The sequence below is a fragment of the Mizuhopecten yessoensis genome, unplaced genomic scaffold (genome assembly GCF_002113885.1).
Source record: "Mizuhopecten yessoensis strain PY_sf001 unplaced genomic scaffold, ASM211388v2 scaffold9409, whole genome shotgun sequence".
Taxonomy (NCBI): domain Eukaryota; kingdom Metazoa; phylum Mollusca; class Bivalvia; order Pectinida; family Pectinidae; genus Mizuhopecten; species Mizuhopecten yessoensis.
In genome coordinates, this window is record NW_018408033.1 from 646,570 (window position 1) to 666,367 (window position 19,798).

At 35.1% G+C, this 19,798-nt stretch overlaps 1 protein-coding gene across 1 annotated transcript; it reads left to right on the plus strand.

The window, feature by feature from the left end:
- Positions 1-287: 287 nt before the first annotated feature.
- Positions 288-17,223, plus strand: LOC110458027 (coiled-coil domain-containing protein 39-like). Its single transcript, XM_021509569.1, has 21 exons — positions 288-470; positions 1,859-1,978; positions 2,615-2,761; positions 3,146-3,304; positions 4,434-4,655; positions 5,170-5,361; positions 5,522-5,625; positions 6,021-6,258; positions 6,841-6,930; positions 7,317-7,481; positions 8,512-8,766; positions 9,523-9,662; positions 9,923-9,998; positions 10,423-10,582; positions 11,095-11,201; positions 11,458-11,529; positions 12,206-12,274; positions 12,479-12,541; positions 14,293-14,409; positions 14,762-14,918; positions 16,189-17,223. The coding sequence occupies exons 1-21, from the start codon at positions 372-374 to the stop codon at positions 16,281-16,283; spliced, it is 2,847 nt and encodes a 948-aa protein (XP_021365244.1). The 5' UTR covers positions 288-371; the 3' UTR covers positions 16,284-17,223.
- The last annotated feature ends 2,575 nt before the right edge of the window (positions 17,224-19,798 follow it).

Consider the following 19,798-nt stretch of genomic DNA (forward strand, 5'->3'; position numbering starts at 1 on the left):
AAAAAAATGTATATATATATATACACGTGTGTGTATTGCGATAGTTGGGGTGCTTTAAATTTTCTTTAATGTTCTATTAAGACATTTCGAAATAGGAAGGACAAGCAAAAAAAGATAAGTGTTTATTGTCGAACACATAAATATATAATGCCGTATACAAGGGAATAAGATATGTGTCGATCTAAGTCCGCGGCATGCAAACGAAAAAGGAAAACATGTAGCGCGACCTACAAAACTGTAAACCGGAAATCTAGAGTTATCGTTCTTTTATTTTCATCCGGGCAACTTGTATCCAAAGCGATTCTATACACATTCTTCCGGCGGTTCATTTCTGTTGTTGCTTTATTGTACCTCTTTTATTTAGCTTCAAAATGAGCCGAGGAAGCAACAGCATCCTCAGCGAGATAGAATGGGACGAAGGTTTAAGCATGCCCGTCGCCAACGCTGACAATAAAAAACTAGAAGACCAGGTATGCAATATTCTGTGACGGTGTGACTGTCGGTCAGCCATCTGATTGCAAAAAAAGCTTTCACGGTTAATTATATCAATATATGAAAGATGAACGGTCGGTTTCTTGCTTGCATTTCATCATGTCTATTGTAATGTAGGCCCAATTTTAATTCATGGATTGTCACTCGTTTGTGATAAATTTTAATTACTGTTAACAGTATAAAAGTGCCCGATTTTAACGAGAACCTAGAATAAAAAAAACTATCCAACGCTTTGTAGCAATTGTTGGAAAAGGTGGGTTTTCTCGAATGTTGTGTATTCAGTTATTTAGTACAAGACAGAGATCATATGAAAAAACACACACCTAGCTAGTTTCACGTACATTTCATAAAGAAATGTGCCCCTAGCTGATAGAAAATGTGTCCCTGATACTCTGTTGATTAGATGACACTGTAATCCATTAGTCAGTCACGGTCAAAGGACTTTCGGGAAAGGAAATATATAAGTATATTTATTTGCTTGGTTTTTAATGAGAACAGCATTTGCAATTTAAGGTGTCAAAGTTCACAAAAAAAACACCAAGAGAATACGTGTGAATACATAATTTCTATGATAATTTTTCTGTCTGGATTCAACCAAGTGTTGGATACGCATGTCATGTGTTTGATGGCGGGATGGGGATGAGTATTGATCAGTAAACACAGATAATATGTTAGGCTGTTAGCTATTCATAATTCTATAGTGTGGGCATGGTTCCTGACTGCATGTCTGATGAGAGGGTATATTATTGAATAGTTTAAGGAATCTCTCCAACTTCCATGATTGATCATCACAGACACTTTTTAAAAAGCAATCTTTGATTGATCATGAAATGAACTGTAACAGAATAGGGTTCAGCATTCATTAAAATGTGCTGGATCCTTCAAAACATAGCTATAGACAGAATTATTGTTTGAATGTAGTTTATGGTAAACATATTAGTAAAATTGATAAATGCATAACTTTGGTAAAAACTAATAAAAAGTGGAAAACATTCTGACTGACCTACCCTATTTGATTTTGGCACGTTAGGCCACATTCAATTTAAAGTGCTGCAAAATATACCTAGCCTCATGATCAGATAAAAGGAATGTTTTTTTTTCTAGCATCCGCTGATCATGCTGACTACAATCCCTAAGAGAACATCAAAATGGTATTAACATTGTTTCGCCCTGTAGAATAAGAAAGAGTAAAATGTGTTTGTTCTAAGTAAATCAGTCCTAGAATCATGCTTTATGGTAGAAAACGTACATGTATGCACAGTGTTTAAATGGTCATGACTTATAATATATAAGAAACTGAGTTGAATATAGTAAAGAAAGTATTTAATCTTCATCTTGTATATGTGACATATGTCTTTATCAATAGGTCCAGCAAAAGCAAAGAAAGATTGTTTCAAACAAGAACAATGTGGAGGAGATTGAAGACCGACTTCATGCCATGTCTGAGCACTTGAAAAATGTTCGGCAGGAGCTCGGTCATACACAAGTGAGTAACTCTGATCACATAGCATTTACTTAATTAACAGCATGTAGTTTGAACATCACGAAGTAAGAATTCCTATGAATTCAACTATCTCAAATAAAAATGCAAAATGATAAAAGAAACCTAAACAAAATCTTGGTTGAAATATTCGCCTTAATTATATATTTTCACTTTGGGAGTAATTTTCTAACCAACTGACAAGTTGCATAAATTAAGTAAAAACATCTTCAAATAAAAATGATATATTACTCAGTGCTGCTTCAAAAGTAATTGATAGGTGGGACATTCTTGTTTATGTTATCTGGGGTCCTTAACCCTTTCACCCCTAGGTAACTTGAGTAGATTCTACCATACATTCATCTGGATGAGTCCACTATGGTCTACAGTGGTGAAAGGGTTAAAATCGTAGATTGTTCATTGGGCCATGGCATTTTAGTTTTAATGCCGTATAAGGATACATGAATATATGGAATGCCACCAAAATGAACCCTAGTTGATTTCTCATGTGGTTTTGTTGAATTAAATTAATTTGCCTGACAAAATGATATCGCTTTTATCTTACATGTAAATATAATTACAAAACAATGCAATGTTGAAGGAGAAATTGTTTACATGATTGTTGACCTCTCTATCATACAGGGTTTGACTGGAGCCAGAAACAAGGAGATTGAAACAGAAAACCATATGCTGCAAATTGCTGAGCGTGAGGAAGGGAGACTTCAACAAGAAATCAGTAAACTGGAGAAGGATCTAGAGGAGATTAAGGAGAAGAAGAACATGTTTGAGGTAAAAAAAAGTCTTATTCAAGACATCTTTTTAATTAATCTGATATGAGTCATATGTAAAATCATCCAGTTTGTAGAAATACAGCCACTGTGCTGGTGTGAATGTTGATTTTTTTGTTATATAATCTTTTAATCCTAATCAATATGTAATTGATGAAATGTGTCTAATCAATTTCAATGTTACAAGTCTAAGACAAGAAAAATGAAAACTCTTTGGGATGACTTTCATAAATAACATATGAAATTGTTTTTTAAGCAAATGTCAATAACATATTTTTCCATTGTTATTATTGTTATTTCAACATTGATGGCAGCATGTAATTGGAGAATCATTTATCAACTCCATAATACTGAAACTAATCTGATGTTATTTTCCTGTTTACAGAACAACATCTTCAAGCAGACTCAGAAGCTGGAGGAGATGAAGTCACAGATGAACTGGGATCAGCAGGCTCTGGAGGCATGGCTAGAGGAGTCAGCAAGGAAGGATGAGGATTCCATGGCCATACAGAAATACACACGTCATGATGAAAGTAAAATTAAGGTACGTGTGTATATCTGTACACCATTGATTGTTGTTGATTAAAAAAAAGTTTATAATAGACTAAAATATTAGCCATGATATGGTAGGTCTTGTAGCCAGCCTGCGTAAGTGAATGTGAATCACACAAAGTTTGACTGGAATATCCTGTTTAGAAAAGCGACATTTATCATCCAACATATATCTACTGTTAAAGTAGAATATTGGCCACAGTGGCCAAGTGGGTAAGGCATCTGACATTCTGCTACCACTAGCCCTCCACCACTGGCATGTGTAGCGGGTTCGAGACCTACATGGCTCTGTCGCTAGGTACTGGCCGTGGGTCAGTGGTTTTTCTCCGAGAACTTTGGCTTTCCTCCACAACCAGAAGCTGGCACATCCTTAAATGACCATAGCTGTTAAATAATGGGACGTAAAACACACACACACAAACAAGCAGGAATATTGGCATGTTGAAATGTCTGTGTTACGACCCTTTAAACTGATGACGCTGTGGAAATTTTCATGTTAACAATGGTTTGAAATCTAAATACTCTATAAATAAATATTAGCATAAGGACAAATTCAAGCTAATTTACTAAACGCGAAAAAATGGCAGCATTTTCACCAAAAATTTCCTCTTTTACCGTAAAGCAATCAAATAATTATATAGTCTTTATAAGACTTTGATTCATGTCACTTCAGTGACACTACTTCACAAGACCGATAACTCCCATATATCCACGCTGCCCCTAGTCCGACATCCAAACATGTAGCCAGCCAATGTGAATGTTTACTGATTCATAATTGGTTAGAAACAAAATGTTACCTGTTTCAGCCCTATAACATACAGAAATGAACAGCTCTGTTTTCAATATGTAAATATTTGATAAAACAACTTTAAATAGTTCATGCGAAAACTTCAGTGTCCATTTCCCAGACTTCTGAACTCTTGAATAGATACAAATATTAAAGGTGATATCATTTTTTGTCTAGTTTTCAGGCAGTAAGGAAAATAGAAAAAAAAATAGAAATTAATTCTATGAATTAAGACACATTATATGATATGAAGTAGTTGAACATTCTTGTGTTGTACCAGTTGTCTCTGTTCTATTTGACCATTTATTCATATATCTGAGTCTGTTTCTTGTAGGAACTTTCGTTAAGGATGGTCAGACTGACAGAGGAGAGCCAAAAGAAGAGAAAGGTCCTTGACCATGAGACAACAGAAACGTTGACCGCCCAGATTGAGTTGGACAAGACAGCAGAGGACTTCAGACAGGCGCATCAGGAACGTCAGGAACTCATTGAGCAGTGGGAAAATACTATTGAACAGATGCAGAGGCGAGATCATGAAATGGATTTATTGGCTGCTGTAAGTGTACTTAGATTGACTGTAATTTATCTGAGTTTCATACTGAGTAAATGTGCACAACAAGTGCTCTTTAAAAGATAAAGAAGGAAAGAGATCCAACACTCCTAATGTAGGAAGTGTAGTAATTTTCTCGGGTGGAAGCTGTTCTTGTGGCGTGAAACCTTTCTTTCCTTTTTAAGTGCCCTTTAACCCTTTCAGCACTGTAGACCATAATGGACTTGTCCAGATCAATGCATGGAAGAGTTTACTAAAGATACATAGGGGTGAAAGGGTTAAGGAATGAAGGGTTGAATTTTATTGTCATTTGGGTATTAAATGCAGTGGGAAAGAAACACATTCTTTGAAGTCCGATATCACTCCATGGTAAACAGCTGTGCTACTGCTAAAGAAACAACAAGCACAACAAATTTTGACTAATAATGTTTACTTTTAATAACTTTATTACCTATTCTTTTCGTGTTAAATTTTCTGAAGAAAGTGTGTGTAGTATTTTATATTTTTTTTTATATTTCAGCAACTAGCCCGTGTTAAAGCGGAAGTGAGAAGGCGCGAAGAGGCTATTAAAGAAAAGATGCAATTTCTGGAGGGAGAGGTAGACAATAACAAGGAACAGGAGAAGAAGATCTCCATTGCCGAGCGTGTGGCTGCCAGGACGAGAATAGACCACCAGGAGGCCGAGACCAACAGGGTTCAATTCTCTGACGAGGTTAAAAATATTACAGTGACTTCAATATTATGTTTCACTTATACTTCCTGAGATGTGTATTTGCCAATTTTACTGAAAACAGTAATATTTGAATAGTTCATATTATAATTGCTCACCTTTATTGATTCCTGTGATCAAATCCCACTTTCATCATTTCTAGTTGGATGCTCTCAAAAGAACAGTCGACCGTACTGCCAATGACCTTGAATCCACAAGGTCCCAGGTCACATATTTGAAGAAAGATGTCCAGGACAAGAGTAATAGGTAATTTATATCTATATAGGTCTGTTTCCATATCAATCATAAATGATGTTTAAAAAATTAGATTTTCAAGTGTTTCACTACATTGATGATTGATATTTTACAATAAGTTTTGGACAGACATCCTGGTGATGTATTTAAATGAAATGAACATTTTATCGTACAGACTGTCTGCTGGATAACCAAACTACTCAGTAGTACATGTAGCGGACGTAAAACCAATCAATCGATCAATATCATACAGAAATATTTTTACAACTGCTTGACATAGTTTCTTATTGCAATGATAAGAAAACATCTGTTATCTGATCATTGAACATATTTCTCTTTCCATGATCATATGAAACATAATTGCATTTGTGTAAAAAGGCCAATAAGTTATAAATGTGAATCCATAGACTTCAGCAAGCCAAGGAGCTAAGAGAGACATTGGTGGATAAGTTGAAGATAGCAACCGAGTCTACGCTGAGTGCAGAAGAGCGTGCTGCACGATTTGATGAGATGTTGCAGGACGAGGATCGAACACAGGCGGAGATTGATCAGCAGCTAAAACATCTGCGTGACCTTCAGTTCCACAAGACACAGGAGCTGCATGACTCTAAGATCAAGGAAAGGAACACAGAGGCAGAGATTCAGGTACATCCTTATGTATTTACACCAACTGGTTTGTTACAGTAAAAAAATACAAAAACCTCGATATTTTAATAGCAATAATATTGAATTCGTAGAAAGTAATAAAAGGATTTTATGAAATAGGGTTGACTTGCTTCAGTAGAAACATTTTTTATCATCAAAAATCTTTCACTATGTTTGGGTGGCGACATCATCGGTGACGTCTTATGGCAGTATCTTTTGCCGCACATTCACTAAAATAATATTTCATGAAACAAAAAATGTATTGAAATTTGGATCAAAGATACAAAAATTAAGTTCTGGCAACCTGTTAAAGGTTAGCCAATTAGGCCAATACCATTGTCTGTGTGTTATCTATTATTTAAGTGAGCAGAGCTTCGCTGCATGTTATAGATTAGGGCTAGTATGATGCACGATAGCTGGTGCTTCAGTGGGTTCTTTGAAGAATTTAGGAGGTACGGAAAAGGACTTTTTTTAAAAGATTTTAGTTTTGAGATTTTGAAAGGTTGTGAAAAAGCGGTATATGAGAACCTCAAGTTATTATTATTATTATTATTATTAACACGTTGTAAATTTATATTATAGGGGAGCCAAGCCGCTATCAGGAACTTGAACAGTAAGATTACTAAACTGGACACAGATTCCCTCAAACAGCAGGAAATTATATACAATCAGGTAAATGCTCTCAACAGGCTCTATTTTGATCTTTTTAAAGCATTTTATAACATATATTCATGTATTCATAGTGTGACCCCCAATCTCACTGCTAGTACTTCTATCAGACTTCTAGGTTTTAAAATCTTGCAATACAATAGATATTTTTTGATATTGTGAAATAATTACTTTACACATTTTCCAAGCTGAAACAAGTGCGCTATCCACTGCACCACCTGACCACCCTAGTCTGTTGTCACTAGTTTGAAAAACTTGACAAAAGAAGAAAGACAAACAAATTCTTAAATCACTAATGTTAAAGACTTGTTAAAGACTTAACAAAATAGTAGTAGCATAAAAAATGTAACTATTCTTTGCTCTTATATTTTTGTTTTCTTGTTTAACAGGATTTTGCTGTCCAACAAGTAGAGAGAAGGATCAATCGAATCCAGGGAGAGCGCAGCAATGAGGAGAAGGTCCATCTGGAAAGCAAAATCAAGGATCTCACGGACGATCTAGAGCAGAAAAATAACACTCACACCCTCCTTACCCTACAGCTTAAACGACTTCAGGTAAATCTCGGCTCATACTAGCCTAGAATGTTAAAGACATCACTTAATAGAATAAGAGCTGCCATTTCTACATTAAGGTCAAATTGTGGGAACATCAATGCTCATTTATCACCTGAAGGGCTGGAGTTCCTTTGTTTTTTTGTACAAACATTATGATTCTTGATAAAGAAAACTGATGATATGTTCTAAATAAAAAATAAACTATCCGTCTTTGTGCCAGGTAAGTACACAATTAAGTCATTTTAAACAAGAAATGTTTTTTATATCATGTTTTTAACTATGTACAATTATTAAGATTTTTGCTCAGTATATATTGGTGTATTAATCTACTTTGTTAGTTGCTCGGTACTAGCTGTTATAAGTGTACTATACTAACATATCATTTTATACATTCATAAGGCCTATTGAATATCACCTTTAATCTCAACTGGTGTTGATTAGAACTTGTAACCTTCTATGTAAATGTGAACAAGACAAAATTGAAACACCAGCAAGACATAAGACGATAGCGAGAAAATGCAGTCTTAAGATCTTCTCCAATGTATTTGGAAGTAGTAGTTATATAGTTAACAGTACTTTGAAAACATGATACATATATAGGATCTTACATTAGTTTCCATTTCATATGAGATTTACGAATTTTTCAATTAAGCGAGTCTCTGGCGAGCTAAAATGAAACATTTGTGACAAGTTTCATAAATTTCATATGAAATGGAAACGAGTGTAAGATCCTTTTTCACACATAATTAAGATTTGTGGCATTTATTCATGTAAAAGGACCAAATTCATGCAACCTGGAAATATATAAAAAGCCGTCATTTTGACTCTAGTGCGTATGTCTGTGACGTCATGTATGCTTGTCCTAGGTGTGACGACACAATTGAAAGTTACAACCAATCACAGGGCTGATACTTATAGGTCATATTACATGTGTTAATATTAGCAAACAAATATGACATGTGTATATTCACTGGATAACACAGTACATGATGCGATAAAAGGTAATTACCTGTATTTTTTGTATTTGTAGGATGATATACGTCGGGTGAGGAGAGAGCTAGAGAAGAGCGGGGCAGAAAAGGGAGACTTTACCAGTAAGATTGAGGAGCTGAACCTGTACAACACTAGCTCAGAGCGTGAACTGCGAAACATCATCTCATCCAAACAGAATCTGATGGTCGATCAAAATATACTGAAGCTGGAAATCAAGCGATTACGTGACATGTTAAATGGCAGGGCTGACGATGTTTTGAACATGGAGAAGCGACGACTACAGCTAGACACGGTGAGGCACATTCAAGATTAATGCCGTATATAATGGGACGTTTTTGCCCAGTCTTACTTTCTCCCATCACCCATGAAATCAGTTTTCGCACAGTGTTAATTTTGCCCTTCACATTTGATTACTATGTTTATTGTGCTATTTACTTATATTCGCTGTAATGATAAATTCGCCCTCATAATTAGGGAGGGCAAAAAAAAAAAAAATCAAACTGCAGCGAAAATTTCCCGGTATACAGTACATTATTGTCAGTTCTCTATACCATGATATTTTCACCACAGTTATATTTTTGTCTTTTTTTGGCCCTTGGTAATTAATGAGAGTGAATTTAATCATACCTTATGTATGTAAAAAGCAAGTTCACACTTGGCAAACAAGAATTTTATTGGCAAAGGGGAATATCAAACTCAGGTGACATTCCCTAGTATATTGTATAACATGGTACTGGAAAAATACATATTACTTTCTTTTCTCTTTTCTTTTTGGAAATGCGAAAAACTGTACACAACATATGACTGCATGATATGTTCCAAATTCACATTTTTTTGTATGTAATTTTTTTATTACAATGGTAATAATGTAAAATTAATTCATTGGCAAGTCCAGTTTAAGACTGTAGGGGTGAATGAGTTAACCAAGCACACGGTACAATATATAGGGGTTTTCTCAAAATTTTATAGAGTGAAACGTTAGTGGAAAGGAGATGTACAAGGTAGCATATATCCTCAACGGTGTGGTATTTCATTATTTTCTGTACAGGCTATGAAGGAGCGGAGACACGAGATCAGCATCCACACAGAAATGCTTCAGGCCCAGATTAGGGTCGCAAACGAGGAAAGAGGTCAGATTAGTGCTGAGCTCCATGAACGTATCTCAAAGATTGATAAACTCAAGAAAAGGTAAACTCATATGTCATATATGATCATTCTTAATATAAAGTATTTTTGATATTTATTCAGTGTCTGATTGTTTTAATGTGTGGTTTCCTTCAAAAAAAATTGTTCAGAAATCATAATGAATTTTTTTTTTTTTTTTTTTTTGTAATTTATTAATGAAATCTTAGTTCATAGAAATAGTATTGTGAAGAAAATGCATTATTTAAAGCATTTTTTCTTTTCTTTCTGTAATAGATTATAAAAAGGTTATGTTACTTTTCCAGGTACGAAATTCTGATGGTTTCAATGGCACCACCAGAGGGTGAGGAGGAGAGGTCTCAAGCTTACTACGTTATTAAGGTAGGAACAAGACCTTCATTGTGACTGTGTGTGCTTCTTGTTACTGTGTGTGATACTATAAACCTTTTCGCCTCTGGTTTACTTTTTGCCTTCTTCGCTGTTGAACAGTAGAGTGATTTAAACATAGCACTCTAGCTAATAGGAACATATGTGGAAAGACAAAAAAATATTATGGTTGTCTTTTATTATTCAGTCCTTCATAAAAAACAAAAATATTGAAATCTAAACGTTGCAACTCTTGAAATATGATTTTATTTAATTGATTTTTAGTTCAGAGCTGAATGTCAAAGGATTGTAAAATCCTAATTTAATGTCAGAATAAAATCTATGTATCTATGTATATTTTCTTTGAGAAATGTTTCTGATCATCCCTGTAGAACACTGCGACTATTAGTTTATACTGACTCCCCCATTATTTCCCTAGGCAGCACAAGAGAAGGAGGAGTTACAGCGTGAAGGTGATGACCTTGATGCTCGCATCAGAAAAGCAGAGAAGGAAATCCGTGCCCTAGAGAACACTCTCAAACTGATGAACAACAGGAACGAAACGTACAGGAAGAGCTTCAACAAAGTCACTGACCAAAGTACGCCCTCTTATAATTTTATCAGACACTTGGAAACAATTTTTAAATGATTTTATAAAAATAAATCTCTTTTTTGGAATGTTTTTTTATTATCTTTCTGCATCTTATATATGATATGCATTGCCATAATTTAGTGCACATTTACTATATAAAATTCAGTTGTTTTGCTTCTTCATTTTTTACAAGATTCTTACACAAGTATTTTTGCTCTTGTTAGGTAAATTCTTACTTACTTTTGTTCAATTTTCATATAAATCACATTTTGAGACTCTTTTAACCGTGGTGAATTCAAATATTTCACGAATATTTATTCAGACGTCATACAACAAGGAACATTATCGATTGTAGTTCTATCCCATGATTTCAAATCTCAGCAAACATGTTGCTGGAAGAAAAATCGCAAAGTGAGTATTCACAACATTTTGGTGCTTTAATGTATTGTGTATGTCACAGTTGATTATGCTGTGTTCAGTGTTACATATATACCTGACAGTTTTGTGTTGGGGTTACAGGTGATGATATGGAGGAGAAACAGCAGCTTGAGGAACAGATGAGGGCTGTCATGGATAAGTACAAGTACAAACGGCGCCAGATCAGAGAGCTACAGGAGGACCTGCAGGTACTGCTCACATAAATACGAATGTTCAGTTTCAAAGTTCTAAAAATAGCAAGGGTTCTTGTGGTCGTTTTTTTTAAAAATGGACGTGGTAAAAGATTTAAAATGAAGTATTGTAGAATCAGGAAGTCAGTTGACAAAAGAAATTCTAGAAAAATGTGGTTTGCTGTGTAGATCAATACAGATTTGTAAAGTAATGATAAAAGCTGTACATATGTTTTATAAGTGATTGTATATGTACTGAACTGTATGGTTGTAGACTATGAGCAGCACTCTGGACAACCTGGTGAGAGACTCCGGTGCTTACGAGGAGATGATTGATGAAAAGAAGGTAAGGTCATCGATGTTAAATATACAGCACAATGTCTGTTTCTTTGATCCATATATCAAATTTATTTTTACTTACTGGTATTTTAAAATTTGAAAAAAACATTTTTCTTATGTGAAATAAGTTTTAGAGTACAGCAAATTATACCTGTAAACGTTATATGCAGTTATATGTACCGTGACCTCAAATTACAGGTGATTTAATTTATTCACCCCTGAAATTTCATGATGTACTATTCCAACCTTTGAATTGGAAGAGTTCAAATGTTCCATCAGGGGTTAATGAGTTAAGTCCAGCGTACCTAGATATAGAAGTAGGACTAGTAGTAGTCCTGTACAGCAGGATATTTTGGCATAAGTAATATTTTGTTTTGAAAAAACCCACTATAATTATAATCTTATATGGTAAATAAACAGGTTTATTTGCAATCAAAAGTCGTATAGTTCAAGAAAGGCTCTGCTTCCTTTTTAGACTTATGCCATTGTTTTTACCTGTATCGTCCTGTCTTGTCATGTCGAATCCAAATTCAGCCTCAAAATAGTAAAATAAGTACTGTACTGTATTCAGATATATATGTATTATAAAGTAAATATAAACACCATTCAGTAAATAAAAGCACTATAATTTTGATAAGAACACCATTGTGATGAATATGTTGTTTTTTTCCCCTTTGAAACAGAACAAGGTTTTACAACTGTCTAAAGAGATTGACGACCAGAGAGCAAAACTTGAACGAGCCATGAAAAGTGTGAGTTGTTTTGGTTCAGCTTTAATTTCTTTTTGTGACAAAATTTTGAACGCCTGAATTTCAAGTATATTTCAGACGCCAATGTTCAAAAATATTTTACCAAAATTAAGAGAAAGAAAACACATCTTTCACTGAGAGGCAATAGTTTGAAAATTGCTGGATACATTTTTAATGAAATCTGTAATTACCCTTTTTATCTTATAGAATTCCAAATATGCCAGAGAGCTGAGATCTGCCAAAAAGTCCAAAGGAGAAACACCAGAGGAGGTTGGTAGACATTCCAAAACTGATTACATGGGAATGTTGACCAAAATGTATTACATTGAAATGTTGTATTTTTGAAATCTTGCCAAGATTAACTTTGAAATCATTATGGTAGCAGTATACAGTAGAGGGCTGTGGCCATGGGTGATATTTTTGTTAAATGGCTAACCCCTGTATAATGATATGTAAAAAAAATATAAAAATAAAACTGTACTAAAATTGGTATAAGCATGATGAAGTGGACTATGTGAGCTTGACATTTGTAAAAAAAAAAAAGATTTTTTTGGTTTGAGAATAAAATTTTGGCCATAATCTGAAAGGGTGCGTACACATGAAAAGCTAGCTTTACAGGAGGTAAAATTTTGACAACAGCACACGACGCAAAATTGCAAAAAATCAAGTTTTACAACTTTACTGGGACCCAGATAATTCTGCAACCAGGTAGGTAATCTTTAATTTCAGACAGAGCTTAGGAAAAAAATTACTAGTTGCGGGAGTCAAATTTTGAGTTAAAAATAGCAATTTTTGGCATTTTTTGGTAATTTTTGATGTGGTAACCATGGTTTTCACACAAGTGACATACATAGAAAAAAGAGGTTTATACACTTCTCAGTACTTTATATGTATTGTAAATGTAATGCAGTTTACAAATATATATACATGTATACATGTGTTGTGTAGGGTAAACCGCTGTGTTTACATTTCCTCGACATGTGGCTTGTTTATCAGAGTCGGGCCATTTCTACTGTAAACTGCTACCTATACTCTTAAAACTTTTTCTACATTAGATAAAAGCATTTATATAAAACTGAGTATAGAATACACAATGTCAGAGGAATATATAGATTTTATGAATGAGAAAATTTTAATTATTGGCATGATAGGGTATTTTTGAATCTATTCAGAGCTTGTGATGGCATCACTCGTCTTTGCATTACCTTAACTGACCTACATACAATTACAACAAACCAAATTCAGTATATATACACAATACATCTCCAGTACACACACAGGCATACACACATAGGGAGATATTAACAAACCGAATTCAGTATATATACACAATACATCTCCAGTACATACACAGGCATACACACGTAGGGAGATATTAACAAACCAAATTCAGTATATATACACAATACATCTCCAGTACATACACAGGCATACACACATAGGGAGATATTAACAAACCGAATTCAGTATATATACACAATACATCTCCAGCACACACACACAGGCATACACACGTAGGGAGATATTAACAAACCTAATTCAGTATATACCATCTTTGGGGGGTGTCTTTTTTTAATTGGAATAAAAGTCAATATTATTTACAAAGGTGTGTTCATTGCAATGATGACATGTTTTCCATGGTATAGATCAAGAAGTAGGCAGGATAAAGGGGATGTTTTGGCCCCTAATTGATATAGCCGAAGCATATATACTTTCTGTATAATTACATGGATGTTCTGACCTTTAGAATGACGTAATTGAGTTAATGGCTATTAAAATAATCAGTCAGATACATCAAATAGTTTCACATGAAGGTTAAATAACGTTAGAAATTAACATTTCAGGCTACAGAGTCTTTCATTGTGTAAGGTCTACCTAAGAGTTGGTTTATTAGGAACAAAGTCTAATGAAAAGTATCAAAAAAATGTTTGACACCTTCAACTGTGTTTTATGGTATTGGAAATGTCTGATGCACTACGTCACAACTTTCAGTCTCACAATGGTTAATTTCCTTATTTCAGCGTGACTTCCATGTGAGAGAACTGCGGGAGTTTAACAAGTCCATCATGTCCCAAATCGGAGATATCATCCAGACGCACCCTGACGTCGGGGAGACTGTTCATCTCTACTTCTCACAGGTAGGGCATTCAAGGAGTGTGAAACCTTTTGGATAAACATTGGTAACACAAGCTACAATGATTCTAATAGCATATCATATCTTATTTGATCATGAAGCAAAATATTCTGCTGCATTCAATAAGTGGGACATTAAATGTTTTTAACACCGTCTAATGCATCAATTGTTACTTCACAGCTAGGACATACATGTAATAGACCATTTTCAGATTGTTATATTCACCGATAGTAATAACTCTCTTTCTGCCAAGTGTGGTAGAAACCTAACCATGATAATATCCAGGTTTTTGCTGTATTATGTTTTGGAATTTATTGATGGCTGTGGTTGCTAACTTCTTTTTACCACCTCTGTAGGCTAACTTACCTCCACCAACACCAAGGGTTGGGTCACGACATCCCGGCAGTGCCCGCTCCAGTCTGACCTCTGCTCGTAGTAGCCCTGCTGGCAGTCTCAAGTCACCACCTAGTGGTAGCGGCAGACCTACACCCGTACAGATAGGAGCAGACCTAGGTATGTGACTGGATAATTTTACAACAACATTTTGCAGAGAAAAAAAAGGATCTCTGTCCCACTGCAGGCAAAACACTAGAGGATTCCATTGTATGCTTTCATACATAGAGTAATTTCTCCTTAATTTTGTGTTGGATAACTTTTTCTCCCACCCTTCACATGTATGTCTCCTGTCTTAGCTGGGAAAGATCAGCTCTCTCCCTAGGGGGAGATAGCTTCATGTAATTTTATTTAATTGTGCCGTCATTAAAATGTGTCACAGGTAATTGTGACGTCAAATCAAAAGTGAATGACGATATTCATACCCCCACTTGCTTTTGTTTACAAACATGGCAGACTGCTGTCCGTAAAGTTGTGACTGAAATAATATGATGGGAGAAAAATAATCGTCCCCTACCTTGAGGGTGTAACAGTGAAATTTCCAACCTTAAGGGTGATTTTCTTTGATTGTCTAACCCTCGGCAGACCCTGGGGTTAGACAACCAAAAAGGTTGGAGATTTCTCTGTCACACCCTTAAGGTAGGGGAAGATTCTATTAATCGTCCTTAAGTTAAAGTGTCTGTATGTAATTGGAGGTCCGATATTTTAATCTTGGTCCAGCTCTGTTGCATTTTTACACTCCGACACATTGTTTTTGTTAATTTGTGCTTTTAATGTTTCATTAATTAATATAATATTTTATGAAATTTCTGCAAGGCATAGATTTTCTTTCAGAAAAAAATTATCAAAATTATAGTAATAAAGGAAAACAAGTTTGGAGAACCATTTAACCCTTTCACCACTGTAGACCATAATGGACTCATCCAGATCAATGAATGGTAGTGTCTTCTAAAGTTACATAGGTGTGAAAGGGTGAAAGGGTTAAAGCAATGAAACAAAACACAATGAAATATATTAAATTTACTTTATAATGCACATCTTGTTATTATTCCACTGGTGGTTAACGAAATTAAAACCTTATGCATAAGTTCTGGATGTTCAATCATGGATCTTACTATACAAGAAAATGGGGGAGCTTTATCAAAAGGGACTTGAAACTTCATGAATCAATGATAATAAAATGCTTGATCAGTTAAATAACGTTTATACACAGCTTTGATTTCAAGCTATTTTAACAACTCTCTGGGAATATTTCGCAGTTAAATTACAGTGACTGTTCACGGTATCTTTGAAGTGTTCTTGATTCAGATTGAAAATATCTATGGATATGTTTTTCATAGGTTATATTTGAAAAAGAGTGATGTTCATTTGACTTGTATTGTGTTTCTAGGAGCAATGCGTTCCCCGGCCAGTTCCCGAAGTTCCAGTTCGATGTCAAGTGTTCGGAGTGGACGCAGCCGGACGGGGGCCAGTTCACGTCACTAGCTGCATACTAGCCACACCAGTGTTTCTCCGTCCTTGCTGACACAACCTGTTTTTAAGATTTGACTGTGATATGACTGTTATTATAAAGATGTAGCACTTAGCGTCCTTCACACTTTACATTCCTAGAGATATGCTTTATATGGTCAATGAACCAATTTACAATACCAGGACTTCAAATAAGATAAAAAGAATCCAAAGACATCAGTGATGGAACACGTTACTGATAATGTATTTCCAAAGTAAAACGATAGATTGGAGGAAAAGAAAATTTTCTACGGCCTCCCGACACCTATTCTGCCTCCTGAACACACCCTGGATGCATTGTTCTATGATAGACAAATGTAATGAATAAAAATCCACTTAAGGAATAGCATGAAACGTTTCATATCTTCTGGTTATTTTCATGATTTATATGATGGAACCTTGGTAGTTTGATTATACAAGCTAATAATGTATTGTATTGTATTGTACTGAAAGTCCATTTGTTGATGCTGTTGTTGAGGAATTTATTTCATTTAGAGTTTTATGACATTTGTTACTCTTGACATACTTTAGACAACTGAAATTCTAAGACAGTTAATAATTTTTATTCTTAATTATTGTATTCTTTCAAAGAGTGAAATTTAAATAACAATATATAAATTGCAGAGCTTCTTATAAACTGAAAGGTATACAAAACTATTTCAAAGCCTTGCACTGTTCAGAGCGATGATTGCATTCAGTCTATTGTCAAACAAGCATTGTATTTCATAATGTTTCCAGAATGGTGACATTAAACTTTTCCCGTCATTTTGAAGCCTTTAAAATTATTAATTTGAAAACTAATTATTTATTGAAATATCTTATGTACTGTAAAACTAGTATGTTCTTTTATGTTCATTGTCTTAATATATTACTGTATACTATAAGAGAGCTATTGACAATAAACTAAATGTCTCCACAATTTTCATTTGATTTATTTTAAATACCCCCACCACTACACACACACTCCTGAGAAGAAGTAGCCATATCCCACATACCTAAAATGATTGAATATTTTTCTTCCAACGAAATTTTGGCAAAACAATATGAACATGCAAATAAAACACTATAAAATATAACAAAGCTGTTAGACGGTGTTTACAAACAAACTTAAGACCATATTTGGAAGGAGCAGAAAAAAGTATACATCAAATTTAAAGATCAATACAGGGCCTTCAGACAATAACACTTATGTTCCTGAGGTGGGGCCACTTACAAGTCAAAGGTCACTTAGTGCTACCATGAGAGCGTTCCGTATAGGAGACGTGTAATGCATCTTGCATATAGGTCGTAGAGGTCATCCCATCCTCGATATCCAGGGGTTATGTATGCTCACTTTCGCTCTATGAACCCATAGAATATGTCTTAGCAAAATTGAAGACACACGGCTAGATATTTGATTGGTGTCGGGTAAAAAAATACTGACCAATCACTAGGCTGATGCACAGGAACCTGATAATTTGTTACAGCTGTATTTGGACCTAAACTATGGTGTTTGGCCCAGAGACCTGCTATTGACCCTGTAGCATGCTGGGGGGAAGGGCTACCAAGTTTGTTCAAATGAATGATATTGACCTACATTCAAGGTCATTCAGAGTAACTTTAGGGGTTTATATCTGAAGTCAGAAAGTTTAAGCGTCACGCGACCGCGAGATTATTTTGATGTACACCAAAGGATCGAACTAGTCTGTCCGTCCCGTCCACAAAGTGCTGCACACTGAGTCTTCGATTTGATATGACATATTTCAGGGGTGTAGAGAGCAAAAGTGAGCGTAACCCCTGGATATCCAGGGTGATCTGAGGTAATCATCGATAATCCAACTGTTACACCCACCTTCGCTCTTTACACACCTGGAATGTGCACCCCTTGTGGATGAGAGGAGAAGACTAGTTTGATCCTTTGATGTACATCAAAAGAATCTGTCAGTCACGTAACGGTAAAATTAACTGGCTTTGGGGTTGGGTGTTCCTTCTCTGTAATCTACATGTATCAACCTAACCGATTGGTCAGTTCTTTTACCTGAAATCAATCGTATAACCAGTTGCTTGCCTTCAATTTTTCTATGACATATTCCAGGGCTGCTGAGAGCGAAAGTCAGCGTTGTAGGTGCCAATATGTGAAAACAGGAAAAACTGTATTAGATTCATTAATTACCGTGTTTAAAAATGACTTATTATTTAAACTAAATTGGCACGCTACATAGCCTACCACTCCACGCTCCCTCCACGGAGCTTTTAGTTACGTAATCAATGAAGGGTTTTCATTAAGTAGCATGGCCCAAAACGAAATAACCCAGTGCCCAAACATAGCAGCCACCGACATCTCGAGTGTCAAGCAGCAGACCAGGAATAAAGGGATAACTCGCAACAAAATTTAGTAAACAGTACAATTGCATATAAGGAACAAACTAGCAAAAGAACATATCAAGAGACGACATTGTATGATAAACCTGAACAGTTACGTCTGTAGAAAATGAAAAATTCCTTTCCAAACATATCAAGGTTAAATACACAAAATAAGACAACTACCCACAGGATCAGAAATGATGAAAACTCACAGCGTGTTGTAAAATTGAGACATGTAAGCGCGCAAAAGAACAGCTTACTTTAAATTATTTAATTATTTAGGTTACTTTCCTTATCAAAGGCAGACACGATAAAGACTTCCGTTATATTTGACTTGGTAGAATATATATAATCAACGTAAGTGGAAGATACAAATCGGGATTAAAAAACTGTTGGAAAAATAATCAACTCAGGCCGCGAATCGCCTTCTTTAACTCTTTGATCCGACATTTCATCGCCCGTTATATATATATAATTATATTCCATCATAATACACTCACATACGTTGATTATATCTTAAATGAAAAAAAAAGACTATACAGTTGTATATTTTAGAAGCATATTAGTGTCCCAAACAAAACGTAATTTTATTTATGGTACAATTCCAATTGATACAAGTCAAATGTGAAACCACTTTATTGCAGAGGCCTCCAAACGTACATTAAAACTTGGCTTACTTACCCACATAACCCTTTATGAACGATATTCGTCCAGGGAAACATAACTCCCGAAGAAGTACGTGACATGGGCTATTAGCTAACTATATCCATATAACTTTGTGAATGTCGTAAATGAGTCATGGGATTTCCTAAATGAGGTAATGACACAGATTCTCGCCTTACCGTACCGATATAACCGTTTGCTTTATGTCACGTCATTATTCAAGGGAAACATAACTGCTATAGAAGGGATTGGCATGTGTGATTAGCCTTTTGGCAAATGCAACCGTTTGTGAATGTCGTGAATAAGTCTTAGGAAACTTAACCCTTGAAGTAGATCATGACATTGGTGCTTATCTTACAGAATCCATGCATTTTTTTTGTAAATGTCATTCGTCCAGGGAAACTATTTCCTAAATGAGGTAATGACACACATTCTCATCTTACTGTACCAATATAACCGTTTATAAATTTCCTTGGTCAAGGGAA

Bases quoted from the DNA above. Each gene is read 5' to 3' on its own strand.
- LOC110458027 (XM_021509569.1), top strand. From the start codon at position 372: ATGAGCCGAGGAAGCAACAGCATCCTCAGCGAGATAGAATGGGACGAA. The intron at 471-1,858 runs GTATGCAATATT...CTTTATCAATAG, and splicing joins ATAAAAAACTAGAAGACCAG to GTCCAGCAAAAGCAAAGAAA. The intron at 12,542-14,292 runs GTTGGTAGACAT...TCCTTATTTCAG, and splicing joins AAGGAGAAACACCAGAGGAG to CGTGACTTCCATGTGAGAGA.